Raw genomic sequence first — 17,192 nt, forward strand, 5'->3', positions numbered from 1 at the left:
TGCAACTCAGTTCTTGTGACACCCTCTGTAGACTCGATTAACACATAGAAGAAAGAAGTAGAAGTCTTTAAAAGACTATATTTTTTTGGATTCAAGATTGTTAAAGTTTCTGTAAAAATAGAGTTCCCTCAGTTTTGATCAGTCTTTGCAATTTAAAAAAACCTCAGCATATTCCATTTACAAGACAACAGTATAAAGGGGAGTTTGTGGTTGTTTTTTTAAATACATCTCATCCACAAAAAGAAACAAATTTTCTTTTAGCATAACGAAAAGCAAACACAAGATGCATTGCCACTCTCAGGGTATGTCTCTGCCTGCATATGCTTGGTTCTTTGCAGCTATCTGAATGAAAGAGGGAAAATTTGCAAAGAGATGGAGAGTATCGTCTGTAATTTCAAAAACTGTGTAAAACTATAGGGTTCTAGACAGCAGTGGGAACATATTAACATTTCCAATAATATAAAACAAAAGTAGTCTTTCACTTGCCGCGTGATATAATTAAGTTAGGTGACTGAAGTCAAAAGACTATGAAGATTCATGCCTGAAGTATCTACTTTACTCAGAGCCACTAAAGAAGGTGAATAAGAATCCCAATTCTGGAAAGGTACTCAAATGCTGACATAAGATGCTAACATCCTTGTAATTCCCTCTTCTCTTATCTAATCAAGATACAAGGGTCAACACTGGCAGTCTTTTTACAAAATTGTACAGCTGTTCCATGTCCCAGAAGAAAGAAGGTTCTGCATGCTAGATTGCTCTTTATGGTTAATTAAAAAAAACTGAAAAGCAAACATTTGCACCTGTAGCATTTGTTTTCTGTTATTTAGCTACAGTTGTGACTGTTCAGAAAATGAAAGGCACAAATAACCATAACAAGGAATGTATGCCACTTCCAATTCTTCTGTGATCCTTCTTGACTTCCACAGTTTACCTCCACCAAAACAAAGAAAACTGCTTTCACCTAGGTAAGAGTGAACTCTAGATCATGAGCAAGAGCTGATTTACATATAAAACAAGTCCGAACAGCAGACCTAGCACAGCAGTTTCAACAGGCAGATCTGTTTTGATTCACATTAAATACAATTTCAGGTTGTATCTTTACACAGCAGTTCATTTTAAAAAAGCTGCCGTAATGCATCTACACAGCTAGTAATAGCTGAAGTTTTAAAAAATAAACATAAATTCTTGCACATAACCTTAGGAAAGGAAGTCTGAAAGAACAGAGATCTTTCAGAATTAAGCCACTAAAGGCCAGGCAAAAGATCTCCTAACACATTAACATTTGCTGAGATAAGTGCTAGAAGTAGCTATTTGCAACCCTGAGTAACATATTCACATTGCACTTCATTCTAGCTAAAAAAGCTGCAAAGAGAAAAAACAGTCTAGATCACAACTGGCTAAGGAAAGTCAGTTATTTCTTTCATGCCTCATGTTCTTGATTTAATTCTACTGATAGCTAGGGCCCTCAAATGTCCAGAGACCAAACTTTCTGAAAATAACAATGCAAAAAAAGTCTTAGAAGCACATAAGAAAGTTTTCTTCTCCCTTTTCCAGCTTAAGGATAAAAGCAGAAACAAGAAAAAGTGGTACTGCCTTAGGTGAAAACAGGAGCAAACCAGGCCATTACCAAATAGGTTCAGAGATCTTTTACAAAAGATCAAACCTGACTAATTTAATAGCCACAAAGATATTTTAAACTTTGCCTGAAAGAGAAATTTTATAAGGGTAAGGCCTAATTTAACAAATGTCTTCTCTGTGTTTATCTAAACTCTTCTATCGTTATCCTCTGTTCAACCTTTCTATACATTCAAAAAAATTGACAGGTATTTCAAGATCTTTTAATGATTTAAGAAAGCTCTCACTGATGGGGACAATCACCTTAATCAGGATGCCTCCAAGAGCATGTAAGCACTCAGTGGCAATAAGCTTTCCAGAGTCCTGAATTGGGTGGGAACTAAGCCATCAGCTGGCAACACTGTTTAATTAGTAATTACTACATTTGGAAGCAAAAAAAGCAGAAATAAGTATTCATTGATAAGGACGAACCAAAGAAGAACCCATGAAAAGGCAGAACACAGATCTCCCGCAAGGTAACTGAGAAGTTACATTTAACATCTAAGACAGACTTATAGGATGCTACAGATAGACCTTTTCCCCAAAAAAATCTCCAGTTTTCCTTCAGAAAAGAATGTTAACAGAGGTGAACATTACTTATTTATGCTTAGAAAGCCTTCAGCAATAATATTAGAAGACTAACCATCTTTGTCAACCATAAGTTCTCTCCTTTGTCTCAATTCCCACCGTGATTTTTGTGTATACACTGCTAGCATTTCAAGCTTTTTACACCTCTGGATGACACTAAGAGTTTCACCAACTCGGTTTTCATACCTGTTCTTCTCTAGAATGTTTGACAAACTTCTACTGCAGACACAAGAAGCGATGGCAAGCTCTCTGACAGCAAAGCACAGACATTTTTGTGTCTATAGAGACAATGTTTTCCAGGACAGTTTGCCACAGAGCCAAAAATCAGTTTTACTGCTACAACAGGGTTGGCAGTGAGAGAAATGCATACCCACTGCTGGTTTTTTTTTCCTTGAGTTACTTTTTCCAGTTGCCATTCAACGTCCAATTTAACACACCTCAAAGAAACTAAGAATGAAATAATTTGTACTCATCCTTTGAAAGAAAAAAAAACCCAAACCACAATAGAAAACAAATGCATGATGCATGTCCCTTATTTTTTCTTTAAAAAGGCAGCTAGCACCAATCTAGTCCTTAATTTTATAACTTCAGGAGTAAAATCAAATGTGAAGTCTCTATTTAGAGCAAATATTCTTAAAAACATACATTCTAACATATTATTTTCTTGGCATTTGAAAAAGGTCTTAAATTTCATTATTATCAACGGCAGAACAGCAGAATTTGTATCCAAGAACACTTGACAAAACAGTTTTAACAGATTCTCTATTTCTGCTCGAGGAGGGAAACTGTTTTTTAAGGATGGCTGACAAAGAAAAAGCTCAGCTGAAGTGTTGCCAAGATAACTAACACTAATTATTAAGCAAGTTCCTAGTAAAGAAAGTTAAGAATTTAATTGTCAATATTACTTCTTCGAAAAGATAAGCATGTAAAGCATGCGGAATGTGCAATGTGAGATTCCCCATAGTACTCCTGAGGCTGAAAATGGAACACTCTGGCAAACATTCAAGGAAATAAAGTACAATTTGCCTTCTAACACACTGCATAAACACAAAATTGTTTACAGGCACTGTCATAAAGGCTTTATAATCTGAAAAGACAATTTAAAGTGAAAGGAAAACAATTAATTTTTCTTGCATTTTTATATTGATTGCCTCTCCCTCGCTTCTGGTCTTTTCTAGGTTTAGTTCACTATTTCATAGAATCATAGAACAGTTTGGGTTGGAAGGGACCTAAAATATCATCTAGTTCCAACCCCCTTGCCACGGGCGGGGACACCCTCTACTAGACCAGGTTGCCCAAAGCCCCATCCAACCTGGCCTTGGAACACTTCCAGGGATAGGGCATCCACAACTTCTCTGGGCAACCTGTTCCAGTGCCTCACCACCCTCACAGGGAAGAATTTCTAACATCTAATCTAAATCAACCCTCCTTCAGCTTAAACCCATTCCCCCTTGTCCTGTCACTACACTCCCTCATAAACAGTCCCTCTCCAGCTTTCCTGTAGGCCCCTTCAGGTACTGGACGGCTGCTCTAAGGTCTCCCTGGAGCCTTCTCTTCTCCAGGCGGAACAATCCCAACTCTCTCAGCCTGTCCTCATAGGAGAGGTGCTCCAGCCCCCTGATCATCTTCGTGGCCCTCCTCTGGACTCACTCCAACATCTTTCTTGTGCTGCGGTCACCAGAGCAGGACACAGTACTCCAGGTGGGGTCTCAGGAAAGCGGAGTAGAGGGGGAGAATCACCTCCCTCAACCTGCTGCTCACACCTCTTTTGATGCAGCCCAGGACATGGTTGGCTTTCTGGGCTGCAAGCACACACTGTCGGCTCATGTTGAGCTTCTCATCAATCAATACCCCCAAGTCCTTCTCCTCAGGGCTACTCTCAACCCATTCTCTGCCCAGTTCGTAGCTGTGCTTGGGATTGCACCAACCCACATGCAGGACCTTGCACTTGGCCTTGTTGAACTTCGTGCGGTTCGCACGGGCCCACCTCTCCAGCCTGCCAAGGTCCCTCTGGATGGCATCCCTTCCCTCCAGCATGTCGACCACACCACACAGCTTGGTGTCCTCGGCAAACTTGCTGAGGGTGCACTCGATCCCACTGTCCATGTCGCCGACAAAGATGTTGAACAGTGCCGGTCCCAGTACTGAGTCCTGAGGAATGCCACTCGTCACCGTTCTCCACTTGGACATTGAGCCACTGACCACAACTCTTTGAGTGCGACCATCCATCCAATTCCCTATCCACCGAGTGGTCCATCCATCAAATCCATGTCTCTCCAATTTAGAGACAAGGATGTCATGCGGGGCAGCGTCAAATGCCTTGCACAAGTCCAGGTAGATGACATCAGTTGCCCTTCCCTTATCCACCAACGCTGTAACCCCATCATAGAAGGCCACTAAATTTGTCAGGCACGATTTGCCCTTTGTGAAGCCATGTTGGCTGTCACTAATCACCTCCTTATTTTCCATGTGCCTGAGCATAGTCTCCAGGAGGGTCTGCTCCATAATCTTGCCAGGCATGGAGGTGAGACTGAACCGGCCTGTAGTTCCCCGCGTTTTCCTTTTTTTCCCTTCTTAAAAATGGGGGTTATGTTTCCCCTCTTCCAGTTGGCGGGAACTTCGCCGGACTGCCAGGACTTCTCAAATATGATGGAGAGAGGCCTGGCCAGTTCATCCGCCAGTTCCCTCAAGACCCATGGATGCATCTCATCAGGTCCCATGGACCTGTGCACCTTCAGGTTCCTTAGATATTCTTGAACCTGATCTTTGCCTACAGTGGGCAGTTCTGCATTCTCCCAGTCCCTGCCTTCTGTGACCTGGGCAGCGTGGCTCAAGCACTTGCCGGTGAAGACTGAGGCAAAGATATTTAATACCCTCTTAATATAATCCTATCAAAAGAATTTCAGTAGAATTCATAGAAAAGAAGAAGAGAAAAACCACAAAAGGAAGAAAATAATTAAACAAAGTAATTAAGAGTTGAGCACATGGTCAGACAAGTTCACTATTTTATTGAATTATCTGATACCTGCTGTACTAAAGCAAGCCTGTGCATATTCTAACATATCTGTTTTGTGATACTAACATCAGCCACTTTTATTCAGGTTTACATCAATATGGCTTTTATTCTGGCCACATGAGATGGATGACAAACTCAAGTGAGCTAGAGCATCTTAGATTACTTCAGTGACTACTAACTATGGTAGACAGATGTTTGATAGTACATCACATTTCCAGTATATGCTTCTTATGCCCAAATTCTTGCAGCCATCCTGCTAGCACCCTTGCTTATTAGACTTATTACTCAGGACTATGGACCATATCTGGCATTCCTCTTAGGAAAAATACTGACCTTGATTTTAAGAGATAACAGCATCAAATTAACCTTTGGTAAATTGCTCAACTAGTTACTACAACTCTTATGAATATTCATATAATGTTTGCATCAAACTGTCTAATGTTGAATTTCAGCTATTGGACCTTAGCATCCAGGATCCAAAACTAAAGGAGCTGTTTTAACCTTCTGTTCCCAATACACACTTACAGACTGCTCTTTGATAAATTATACAGATTAAGCTCCTCAAGTCTTCAACCTAGTGTTACCCAATACAACTGTTTATACACCAAAAGTCATATTAGTTCTACCACTATTTTCTAGAATACCATCATTCAATTCACAAGGGCACTCCATTCTCTCACATGCACAACCTTTCTTCTGGCTGTATTAAAGACACACCATTTGCCTGTGCCACTTGCTACAAATATAGCTGTCATACCTGCAACAATCTCTCAATCTGATAATTTTCAAACCTAACCTACTAACAAATCCATGGTCCTACTCCATTAAAAAAAAATTCTTTTAGTCCCCAGGGAATCTGGCTAGGTACACCAATACTTGCCTTTATGCCGTTTTTGGTGACCTGTCTGCTGTTTCAATTTCCCTTTCCCACAGCCTGTGCAGCTTAACAACTAGGTCAGCTAAAACATAGGTGTTTTTTGTGGTGGACCTTATCCTTAACCCTCTTGTAGTTTTGTGCTCAGTGGACATGAGTGGAAAAATACTAACTCTGAATTCATTACACTTTTCCAGCATGACATTGGTAGACACAGAAAGTTGTTAGATGGCTGCATATGCTCCAAAATTTTAAAACTTTATATGAGATGAAACAAATATACTAAAAGCTTCTTTCCATTAGTATGAAAAAGGTTTAAAAAAATTACAACAAAGGTAAAAGTACTCAGAATATGGTATAAAAATATGTAACAATTTCAGTTCGAAAACAAGCTGTTAACTAGCATCTTATCCAAAGAGCCAGTTTGATTAAAACAGAAGCAGAAGAAAATGCAAAACCCCAAACACCTTATCCTATTAAAGTGTTCAGTCCGTAACTTTAAATCCACTATAAACCAGAATTGTTTCAATACTACAGCCAATCTAACAGGATGCAAGTTCTTCAACTAAAAATAAATTTATTAAACATGAATCACAAAAACAGTACAGTCAAATGAAGTTGAACACAGGTGACACAATGAAACAACAGATGCTTAACAACTGAGAAAATACAAACTGAACTATATTGCATAATGTTTTTGTTTCTTGTATTCCAAGGCTTTACTTGGTAAATCTGAATTTTAGGCACACAAATTTCAGTCTGGTCCTAGCACAGGAGCACTAGACTCCTTGAAGGACACAGCTAAAACATTTCCAGTGGGGAAAAAACCCCCAAAACCCCATGACTGATCTATACTACTGTCTACATATATACGATCAATATACTATTGATCTACTGTCAATATAAAAATAATTTATGTGCTGCTTATTTACCAAAATTGATGGCTTGTGGTAAGGCATACTACATTGTGCTACTTGCTATATTCTTCAGACACCACCCTATGAAAAGTCTACTCAAGTTTTTACACACTGTTTACAAAAAAAAAGCATTCTGAAGCTGCAAAAATCTCTGAGTTAATACCCCCTTAACCTTACTGTAGTTTCTAAAGAGTGTAAGTTAGCCCTTTCCTGAACACACTTTAAAAAAGCTGTCAGATGACAGCCAGAACTGTTCAAAATCCAGCTAAGTACACATTTCCTAGATAACTTCCCAGAATCCTTTTTTGTCATATACGACTTAGAAGTCATCTTCTACTTTGTGGCCCAAGAGATTCCAGTAGGACCCAGCTAGTTTTCTGAACAAAGTAGTCAGACTTCCTTGCTTTTTAAACATTTAAGTTTCACAACACATGCACAGTTTGAAGTTTTTCCTCAGATTCTGTAGGACACTTGTTTGGGTTTTTTTGACAAAACACTAAGGAAAGACAGCCATCACTTGGGCTCTTCAGGCACCACCTTTTCTGAACATAGTTAGCTCTACGGCTGCATCAAAAACATACCAATGTCCTTTCAATAACATGAAGTCAACATTTCTCAAATACAACAAAGCCAACTACAAATCAGCAGTCATAACTTTTTGCCTCCTACTTAGGGCAGCACATCAGTTGGAACTGTTGACACAGCATTACATTAATTAAAACCTTTCCAAAGGATATAGGTGTCTTTTATATTAAATTCTACTGGCATTGACTGTTTATAAAAAACTCTTTGTATAAATTCATATGACATTAAAGTTTTTAGATTACTATGACTATTGATACTTTAATTTATGGTAAATGAATTAAAGCAATGAAACTCTTCTGGCTATTAAAATTATTTGTTTGCTAAAAAAGAACCAAATAATAGGAACACATTTGTTACAGCTGTTCTCTCAATGAAATCTAAATATCTGAATACATACATCCAATAAATCACAATTACAAAAAAAAATAATTAAGCCACTATTAAGTCTTACCTTATGTGCTGGCACTAGATTAACTAACACTGTATCCAAAAGTTCCTGCGACACAGTATCTCCCTCACAAATGATAGAGCTCATTAGATCAACCATGTGCATATGTACTTTTTGGTTATGACCGTTGCTGAAATTAAAAACAAGAGTTCTTAGTGTACTATTCATATAAAATGCAATGTCCATTCAGAGTACTCCCTGTGATCATGAAAAACAACAAGGAATATAATAATCAAATCACAAGTTTTCTTTGAAGTCAAAATACTGAAGTTTCTCGGCTGCATATACCACTTTCCAAAACATTCTTGAATCTCGTGCATTTACTACCATAAGAAAAGAGAGCACTGCATCTGTCCCTACCTTGAAAAGATAGTGTATTAGAACATCCCTCCCCTCTACTCAACACTGGTGACACTTCATCTGGAGTACTGTGTCCAGTTCTGAGCTTCCCAGCACAAGAGACACATGGACATCCTGGGGTCAGTCCAGCAAAGGGCCACAAAGATGATTAAGGGACTGGAGCAGCTCTCATACAAGGAGAGACTGAGAGCTTACTTCTTATTTTAGCCTTGAGAAGAGATATCTTAGGGAGAAACTTACCATTATGTTTAAAGACGTGATGTTGGGAGTAAAGAAGACAGGGCAAGACTCTTCTCAGTGGTGTCCAGTGACAGGACAAGAGGTAATGGGCCCAAGGTGAAATACAGGACATACCATTTAAACATAAGAAAAAGAAACTTTTTGAATGTAAGGGTGATTGAGCACTAGAAGGTTACCCACAGAGGCCATGAAGTCCCCATCCTTGGAGACGCTGAAAACCCAGCTGGCCACAGTCCTGGGCAATCTGCTCCAGCTGACCTGGTTTGAGCAAGGGGGGCAGACTAGACAATCTCTAGCAGTACCGTCCAGTGTCCACTCTTTTCTGACTCATGTTTCTATAGCAATAATCGTCCTAATTCCTTAGAATTGCATATTGCACCATTCAGTTTCAAGAACAGACAATCAAAGTAAGTTTCTTTGGGGGGGGGGGGGGAGGGGGAGATGATTTGCAGTGTCTTGTTTAATTAAAACAGGTAAAACTGACAGCTTCTTACATTTATACTGCTACCTTTAGTTAAAACTGAACTACAAAACTAGGCTCGTTAACACCAAGTCACACAACAGACTGAACACCTAGGTTAGAAACATCTAATCTCAACCATGCAATAACATATATTATAATTGGGAGTGACAATACTTACTTTATTACTGAAAAAAGCGTTCTGTACAACTGCGTAAAAATCTCATTGCTGTCTTCTAATTCAAAACATATGTTGTAAGACTTGACCCAAGCAATGTTCTGTGTTGAACAGGAAAAAATAAAAGCAGTAGTTAATACAAGATCAAATTGAAAAATTACTTTTAACAGTTATTATGAAATAAGTTATGAAGCTTACCTCAAGCAAATAAAAATATCGATTAAACTGGGGGCTTTTTGTATCTTCTAAACCTTTAAGTTGCCTTGTTATGAACATAAATATATCCTGAAAAGAAAGGAGTGGTAAGTGGTTATTTAATGAATTGCAATGAAACTTTCAAAATTAAAATAATTACATTTTTCAATTACTAGTATTATTCATCACTACAAAATATGCAGCAATGACAGACACACTATTTCACTGTCCAAAAGAAGATGATCTACAAAAACATCATGGAGAATGTAAATTTTAAAATGCTTTATGTTTCTTTAAAGGGTTGAGAAAGTAACCTTTTTCTAAGGAAGCAAAAGTTTTTGTTAAAAAAATAAAAAAACAAACACAACCCAAAACACAAAAACAAACAAACAAAAAAGAAAACACAAACCACCCAACTTGACAAACAGAGCTGCAACTGGATGACATGCTGCAGAAGTCACAAGATTATTCAGAAGGACAATTAATTTTACATTTTTACTTTATAGTGCAATAGGTTTCAACAGAAAGGGAAAAAAGCAGTAGGCAACTGCAGCTTTCCTAAGAGTATTATTATATGTTTACACTCTATGGTTTCTACATTTCTCAGTTATGCTACTGACACAGATCACATCTCTTGCAAAAACCAATAAACCAAGTTTCTCCTGCCTCCTTTATCAACTTACAACATCAGAAGACTTCTTCAGAAAAAGTCTCACAGAGAATAAAATCAAGCAGGTTATAAAGAACAAACAGTCGATTATGAACAGAATGAAAACACATAGGAAGGTGTCTTTTTAAAATGCTTTTGACATTCAGATAATTAACAGCTGGAAATTCATAACTACTACATTAAATCAAAAGACTCACCAGTAGATATCACCAGAAACAGTGTTCCCAGCCTCAACTGTATCTATAGTATTTAATCTAACAATCTAGGTATAAATCAAATAAATTGCAAAAGGTGTAAAGTTGCCATAATAAATCCAAGAAAGCCTCACAGTTAACCCTGAAAAAAAACTATACTAGAAATAGTCTAGAAAACTTTTCTGTAACATTTTCAAAGAACCATTTGCTCTCAGACCCAGAAGAACAACAAGATGAACGCAAGACAAGAATGGGGCTCCTTTTTTTCTAACGCTACAACTGTCCAACATATCATCCTTGTCATTAAATTGGAGAGACATGGCTTTGATGGATGGACCACTCGGTGGATAAGGAATCTGACGGATGGTCGCACTCAAAGAGTTGTGGTCAATGGCTTGATGTCCAAGTGGAGAACGGTGACGAGTGGCGTTCCTCAGGGCTTGGTGCTGGGACCGGCACTGTTCAACATCTTTGTCGGCGACATGGACAGTGGGATCGAGTGCACCCTCAGCAAGTTTGCCGAGGACACCAAGCTGTGTGGTGTGGTCGACATGCTGGAGGGAAGGGATGCCATCCAGAGGGACCTTGGCAGGCTGGAGAGGTGGGCCCGTGCGAACCGCACGAAGTTCAACAAGGCCAAGTGCAAGGTCCTGCATGTGGGTCGGTGCAATCCCAAGCACAGCTACGAACTGGGCAGAGAATGGGTTGAGAGTAGCCCTGAGGAGAAGGACTTGGGGGTATTGATTGATGAGAAGCTCAACATGAGCCGACAGTGTGTGCTTGCAGCCCAGAAAGCCAACCATGTCCTGGGCTGCATCAAAAGAGGTGTGAGCAGCAGGTTGAGGGAGGTGATTCTCCCCCTCTACTCCGCTTTCCTGAGACCCCACCTGGAGTACTGTGTCCTGCTCTGGTGACCGCAGCACAAGAAAGATGTTGGAGTGAGTCCAGAGGAGGGCCACGAAGATGATCAGGGGGCTGGAGCACCTCTCCTATGAGGACAGGCTGAGAGAGTTGGGATTGTTCTGCCTGGAGAAGAGAAGGCTCCAGGGAGACCTTAGAGCAGCCGTCCAGTACCTGAAGGGGCCTACAGGAAAGCTGGAGAGGGACTGTTTATGAGGGAGTGTAGTGACAGGACAAGGGGGAATGGGTTTAAGCTGAAGGAGGGTTGATTTAGATTAGATGTTAGAAAGAAATTCTTCCCTGTGAGGGTGGTGAGGCACTGGAACAGGTTGCCCAGAGAAGTTGTGGATGCCCTATCCCTGGAAGTGTTCCAAGGCCAGGTTGGATGGGGCTTTGGGCAACCTGGTCTAGTAGAGGGTGTCCCCGCCCGTGGCAAGGGGGTTGGAACTAGATGATCTTTAGGGACCCTAAATTGGTCCCTAAATATTATTGGACAATATCGTTTCACATCAGATAATATTGTTTCACATCAGACTTCATAAAACAATTATACACTAGAACCCAGACTCTAAAATCAAAAGTGCCTACACTTCAACTTTAGGAATATCATTGAATGTTTTTTTGTGGATTGCTTTCTTGATACCAATTAACCATAATGGCTTCAGTAAGCATCAGAACCATGGCTTTCACCATAGAACACATTCAGGTAATTGAAGCTCTGCTACCATATACACTCTTGAACATCTCCATTTCAGAGTCAGGCAGACAGTCTATTTGTCCAAGTGGTTTTCTTTGACATACATCAGTGATTAGAACATCTTCCCCCCCCAGAAAATTAGATTTGAGCTTTAGGCTTTCCCCAGACTGAGGAGGACTTAAGTTAGAAGTTTCCAGGTCCCAGAAGAGCAATCCTGCACCAGTTCTGCTTTTAGCCTACTCGTGGCATTTTCCATCCCTGTTGTCAAAGCTCTTTCAATGCTCAGTGAGGAATGTAAGATTTATACTGAGGATACACATAAAAGAGAGAAACCCAAAATTCTGATCCCTTCTCTCAGTATCTCACTTGCACGATGTGTAAGTTACAAAGAGTTCCACATAGTCTTAAGCAAGGGCAAACACTTAAGATTTAAGTTTTCCCCTAATGAAATTATTCTTTTCAGCACTTCCCTTTGCCATCTTTAACTTTGGTGCTAAACCTTATTAGAGGAGACTCAAAGCTGCAGTATGGATATTAAATACAGGGTAAAAATAGTGCCAAGATATAACCTAAGAGGAAGCATTCTTCCTCTTACCTCTTTGTCATAAAGTGGAGGGTACTCTTCAACATTTGTATCAGAGCTTGTCCTGCAACCACAAAAGCTGTTTTCAGCGGAAACGGGTTTGCAAAAAACTGCCTCAGTAGCCCGAGGCAAAGGTCTGTATTGTTTGTCCTTTCTTAATTTCTCAAAATGTGATTAGAAATCTGCATCAAGAAACTGAATTCTGAAATCTGCACAGATGACAGATCTGAATGCTAACAGCTGAAGTTCCTAGTCTCTTCAGAGCTCTATCCAAGTGGTAGCAGTATGCTTACACTGCAAGTATGAGATCAGTAATGTAAACCTTCCAATGTTATATACTATAAAATTTGAAGCTTAGTAGCATTTGATAGATCAAATTCTATAAGAAGGAATATTATAATTTGTAAGCCCAACTCAGGAAGAAAAATAAAGTTCTAAGCCTAACAAGCAAAAGAAAACATATACTCAAAACTGAAGCAGAAATCAAGATGCCTCAAAACCAGATTTAAATATAGCACAGCAGAGAAAGCTAATGTTTGTCTCCAGTTGAAGATGGTGTAATCAATAAGTAAGGTAACTAGATAGCATGCAATCAGAGATGAAATAATTCAGAATTAAGAAAATACAGCTAAACAGAAATCCCTAGGTGCGTCTCCAGCATGTCAGGTAACAAAGGATGTACTACAGTAGAAACTGTACTGTTTGCCCTACTTAAGAAGCACTTCTGGTGCTTCTAGATCAGAAAATTCTAGATCAGAAATTGAGTGATTTCTTCTTAAGTGGTAATAGTTACCTATCACCACAACCATCTTTTTATCTGTGGAACAAACAAACCAAAACAAAAAAGCCCCCACACACTCTTGAATCAGGACGACAAAAAAAGTAAATGTTTTTCACTGTTATTTTCCCCTGCAAGACTTTCTATAAGACTTGGTTGGTTCATCGCTCTAGATTCAGACTGTGTAAGGGAAGTACTTTGATTTTGTCAGTTGGAAAGAAAGTTAGATTTCTATTTTTAAAAAAAGAGAAAACAAACTAATCTAAAATTTATTTTTTCTGAAACAAATGGGGCAGATCTGTACTGCCTTTTCAAACCTGGCATTTCTCTATCAACCATCTCCATCTAGTGGGATCAGTGATGTTTGTAATTGAAGAATTTTCCAATTCACATCAGAAATCATTATGCTCTGTACAAAAATGCTTGTTCTTTGTTTCAATACAACTTTTATCTAGAAAAATACAGTAATCATCTCATGGTAGTTTAATTGGAAACAGCAGGGGTATTTTCCCAATTGAAGGAATTAGCTATCTTGTAAGATATTACAATAAAAGCTATAGACATAACAGTCTTATTTTAGAAATACTGATATCTGCAACTCCAAATGACAGTTCAGTAAAATTTCTTTTCAATATAACTCCAAAACTCTATAAGTCATTAAAGTTAGTAAAGTCATTAGAGTGGTATTATATATCACTTTATCTGATGAACATTCGGCTTGATCAAACACCCACTATCCCAGAATCATGTGAAAACCTTGAATTGCTTAGGCTGAACCAGAAATAAAGGGAGGAAAAAAGTTATAATCAATTATGTTGATCATTTAGTTCAAAAACCTGGTGTGGAAAAACAAATCAATTTACCTTTAGTTTATCTGGTGAAGTGTACGGAGCTTCAGGAGCATAAATTCTGAAAATATCAGCAAGACAACATGCTACCAACAAACGTACATCCTTATCAGGATGTTTGAGGAAAAAATCTGAAGCAAGATGTAAAGCAAGATTTAGGTAGAGCTCCTTTTCTTCTTCAGAGTCCTGGTCCATATCCATGAAAGTTTTCACAACCATCTAAAAAGAGAGACAGACATCAGTACATAAAATGAAATACTCTAACAGGGTCCTTACTGAAAGTTCCTTTTCTGGTTTTGTGCAACTTCTATCATAAGCATTATTAGCAATGCAGTAGTACTTATTTGAGTAACACGTGTCTTATTTTTCAGGGTACAGGAAGGACCTAGTCAAGTCCTCTATCAATTAGCCCAACACACAGTCTCAGCAGAGTTACTGAAAGTCTAGCTGTAGTACCTCACATATCTTTTTGAGAAACCATATAATCAAGTTGACCAGTTCAAAAAATACAACAGTATTCACTGTGACAGCCATTCACTGAAAGATTTAGAAAACTGCAAAACTTTATTCAAAATATTTATTTCTCCGTAATGTGTTTACTGTTACAGTTCATTTTCTCTCTATTCTCTTTCAATTTCAGGTTCTCTCTACTACTGCTCTGAGGACAAGTTTATCCCCCATGCTGCCCAGAAGCAGAGCATTCACTTTCAGCAGAAGCATATATAAATCCACCACAGCCCAGCAGCATGCACGTTGTCCAACAGGACTAAAATGCCTATTAGTATTGTTAGGATCCAGTATACTAAAGTTACAGAATAAAAAGAAAAATAGTCTGAGACACCAAGTATTTAACACCCTAAAAAGAAAAAAAGCAAGAAAAGTCATAATTAGTAACTGCCAGTTGATGAGACTTCTTACATTTAAAAAACTGTTTGGAAGAGAAAAACCTATTGACAAAACAACGTAATGAGGCTTTTCTCCAATTTCTTATTTGAATCACAGAGGCAGAGCTATTTTAAGGAGTTAACTCTTGTCAAAATTAACAAAATGGTAATAAAGACTTAATTACACAATCCTCAGAATTAAAGTGAAAACTCCCATCTGTTTCACCAGTGCGAGATATTTTATGCCAGTTAAGTTCCTCAAAAAAAAAAAAAACAAACCAAAACCCCAACAAAAACACACACACAAAACAAAACACAAACCACCCTCAACCACTACAAATTATTTTACTTTGCTATAGTTTATTTATTTCCCTCAAAAAATTTACTATAATTGGTCAGGTGGCAGCAAATCCTACTTTAAAAAAAGAGGAAGGACTTCTGCATAATTAGGATCACAGCAGCTGTAAAGTTTTCAAGCATATTAGAATCCTTTACTAAAAGGCACAGAAGATGATTAGCTTATGCACACATATAATTTCCATTGAGAGAAAAGTAAAGTCCTCCCCAGTCAGACACAAGATAAACCATTTGAGGTGCACTGGTGCCCTTACTATGAATTTAAAACATAGAATTGTTTTCACTTTTATGGAAAGTAGTTAGATTTATATATAATTAAAGACATAATAAATAAATATTGAGGTGTCACAAGAATTCTTGCAACAAGCATGGGGTTTTTTGTCTACTCTAGAAATGAACCTTCAGTTTCTCCTCCCTGACAACATGAACTTCCATACTGGTCAGGACACCAAAAATCAGTCATCTTGTCTCCAGGGTAATCTGTCACAGTGTTTAAGGAAAAACAAAGAAAAACAAGCTAGTTCTCCTAGCACACCTTTCTAGCTTCCTGCAAAACAGTACGTTAGAGGATTCCTGAGCCTTAAATTGCACCCAGACCACCATGATTAATATTCCTGGAGCTTCATCTTCCACATGTGGCCAATATTTCTTAACCTGTTCCATTTTTCCTACATCCTTCCACAGTAATAAGCTTTGGAATTTAGTTTTATATAACTTATGGAAAAGTATATTATTAGACTGCTAGCCTAAAATTAATATATTTCATTAAGGATGCCTTGGTTCTTGTGTACTAAGAGAAACTCTGGGAAAAATGGTCTTCTCACACCATTCATCATTTCCAAAAGTTTACCATCTTCTTTCTGTCTTCAACACTAGTTCATAACTCAGACTATTTAGTTTCTATCTCTTTTTCAAATCTGCTATAACTTGGAGATCGCACAGATCAAAAATGCATACAATCTGTGGGGTAAGTTATGCTAATATATTAATTGACTGTGCATATTTTCCATTTTATTCTCAGATGTCACAATCATTTGTGTTTATATAAATATATTGTCATTAACAAACAGTAGATTATCTGCTTGTGCAAATTAGAATAAAATCCACAGAAAAGCACTTCTTTCCTAATACATATACAAATTTGGCAGTCAGGGAAGTGAAGAGGCTAATGTTCAGTTATTTATCAACTACTGTTCTTTAGCACCTGAAACTGTGTTTATACTGCAGGTCTATACACTTGTGCTGTAGCCTAGATCATCCAACCCTTCATAAAAGGAACACTGCGCGGTTGTCTCCCTGCCTGCGTACTGATGAATACACAGCCAGAATCAACAGTTGACAAGAAATACAAATCACCCTGCAAAGTACACATCTCCTACAAGGCAGATCAAGATGACAGAACAGAAGGGACTGGACATTCAAGGCCAAAAATTAAATGAAACTATAGGAGAAAAAGTATCAGTAAGAACTGTGTGCATTTTCACAAGCTGAAGACAATATGCAAGTGCTGGAGTCACCCATAAAGTGGTGTCACCTTCTATTCGAAATCACAGAATACAGTACAGTGACTAAAGTCTATCAGCCCAATTCCTAAAGCACAGACAAGTTACTAGGGGAAGGGGAGAAGGAATCCTTGTGTTTTGGAGTTTTACTGGGTTTTGTTCATTTACTAGTAGTTCAAACTGACTTTAAAACTACTTAAGGAACAAACCTCCAAATTAAGCTCTTCCAACTGTTAGAATATTTAAGGTTCCTCTCCCACATCTGTTCCCTCCTATTTCACAGTGCAAACCCAAGTTGCAGGCA

General features: G+C 38.4%; 1 protein-coding gene across 6 annotated transcripts in view; it reads right to left on the minus strand.

Annotated features, from left to right (window-relative positions):
- The window catches only part of PDS5B (PDS5 cohesin associated factor B), a 119,145-nt gene that overhangs the window by 79,106 nt on the left and 22,847 nt on the right, over positions 1 to 17,192 (minus strand). For all 6 annotated transcript variants that reach the window (XM_075742029.1, XM_075742027.1, XM_075742028.1 and 3 more), the window contains exons 3-6: positions 14,161 to 14,364; positions 9,479 to 9,565; positions 9,284 to 9,381; positions 8,046 to 8,172 (exon numbers count right to left, since the gene is read on the minus strand). In XM_075742029.1, the coding sequence (XP_075598144.1) occupies positions 8,046 to 8,172; positions 9,284 to 9,381; positions 9,479 to 9,565; positions 14,161 to 14,364 (516 nt within the window). The remainder of the gene's footprint in view (positions 1 to 8,045; positions 8,173 to 9,283; positions 9,382 to 9,478; positions 9,566 to 14,160; positions 14,365 to 17,192) is intronic.

Source organism: Balearica regulorum, chromosome 1 (assembly GCF_011004875.1).
Source record: "Balearica regulorum gibbericeps isolate bBalReg1 chromosome 1, bBalReg1.pri, whole genome shotgun sequence".
NCBI classification, from domain to species: domain Eukaryota; kingdom Metazoa; phylum Chordata; class Aves; order Gruiformes; family Gruidae; genus Balearica; species Balearica regulorum.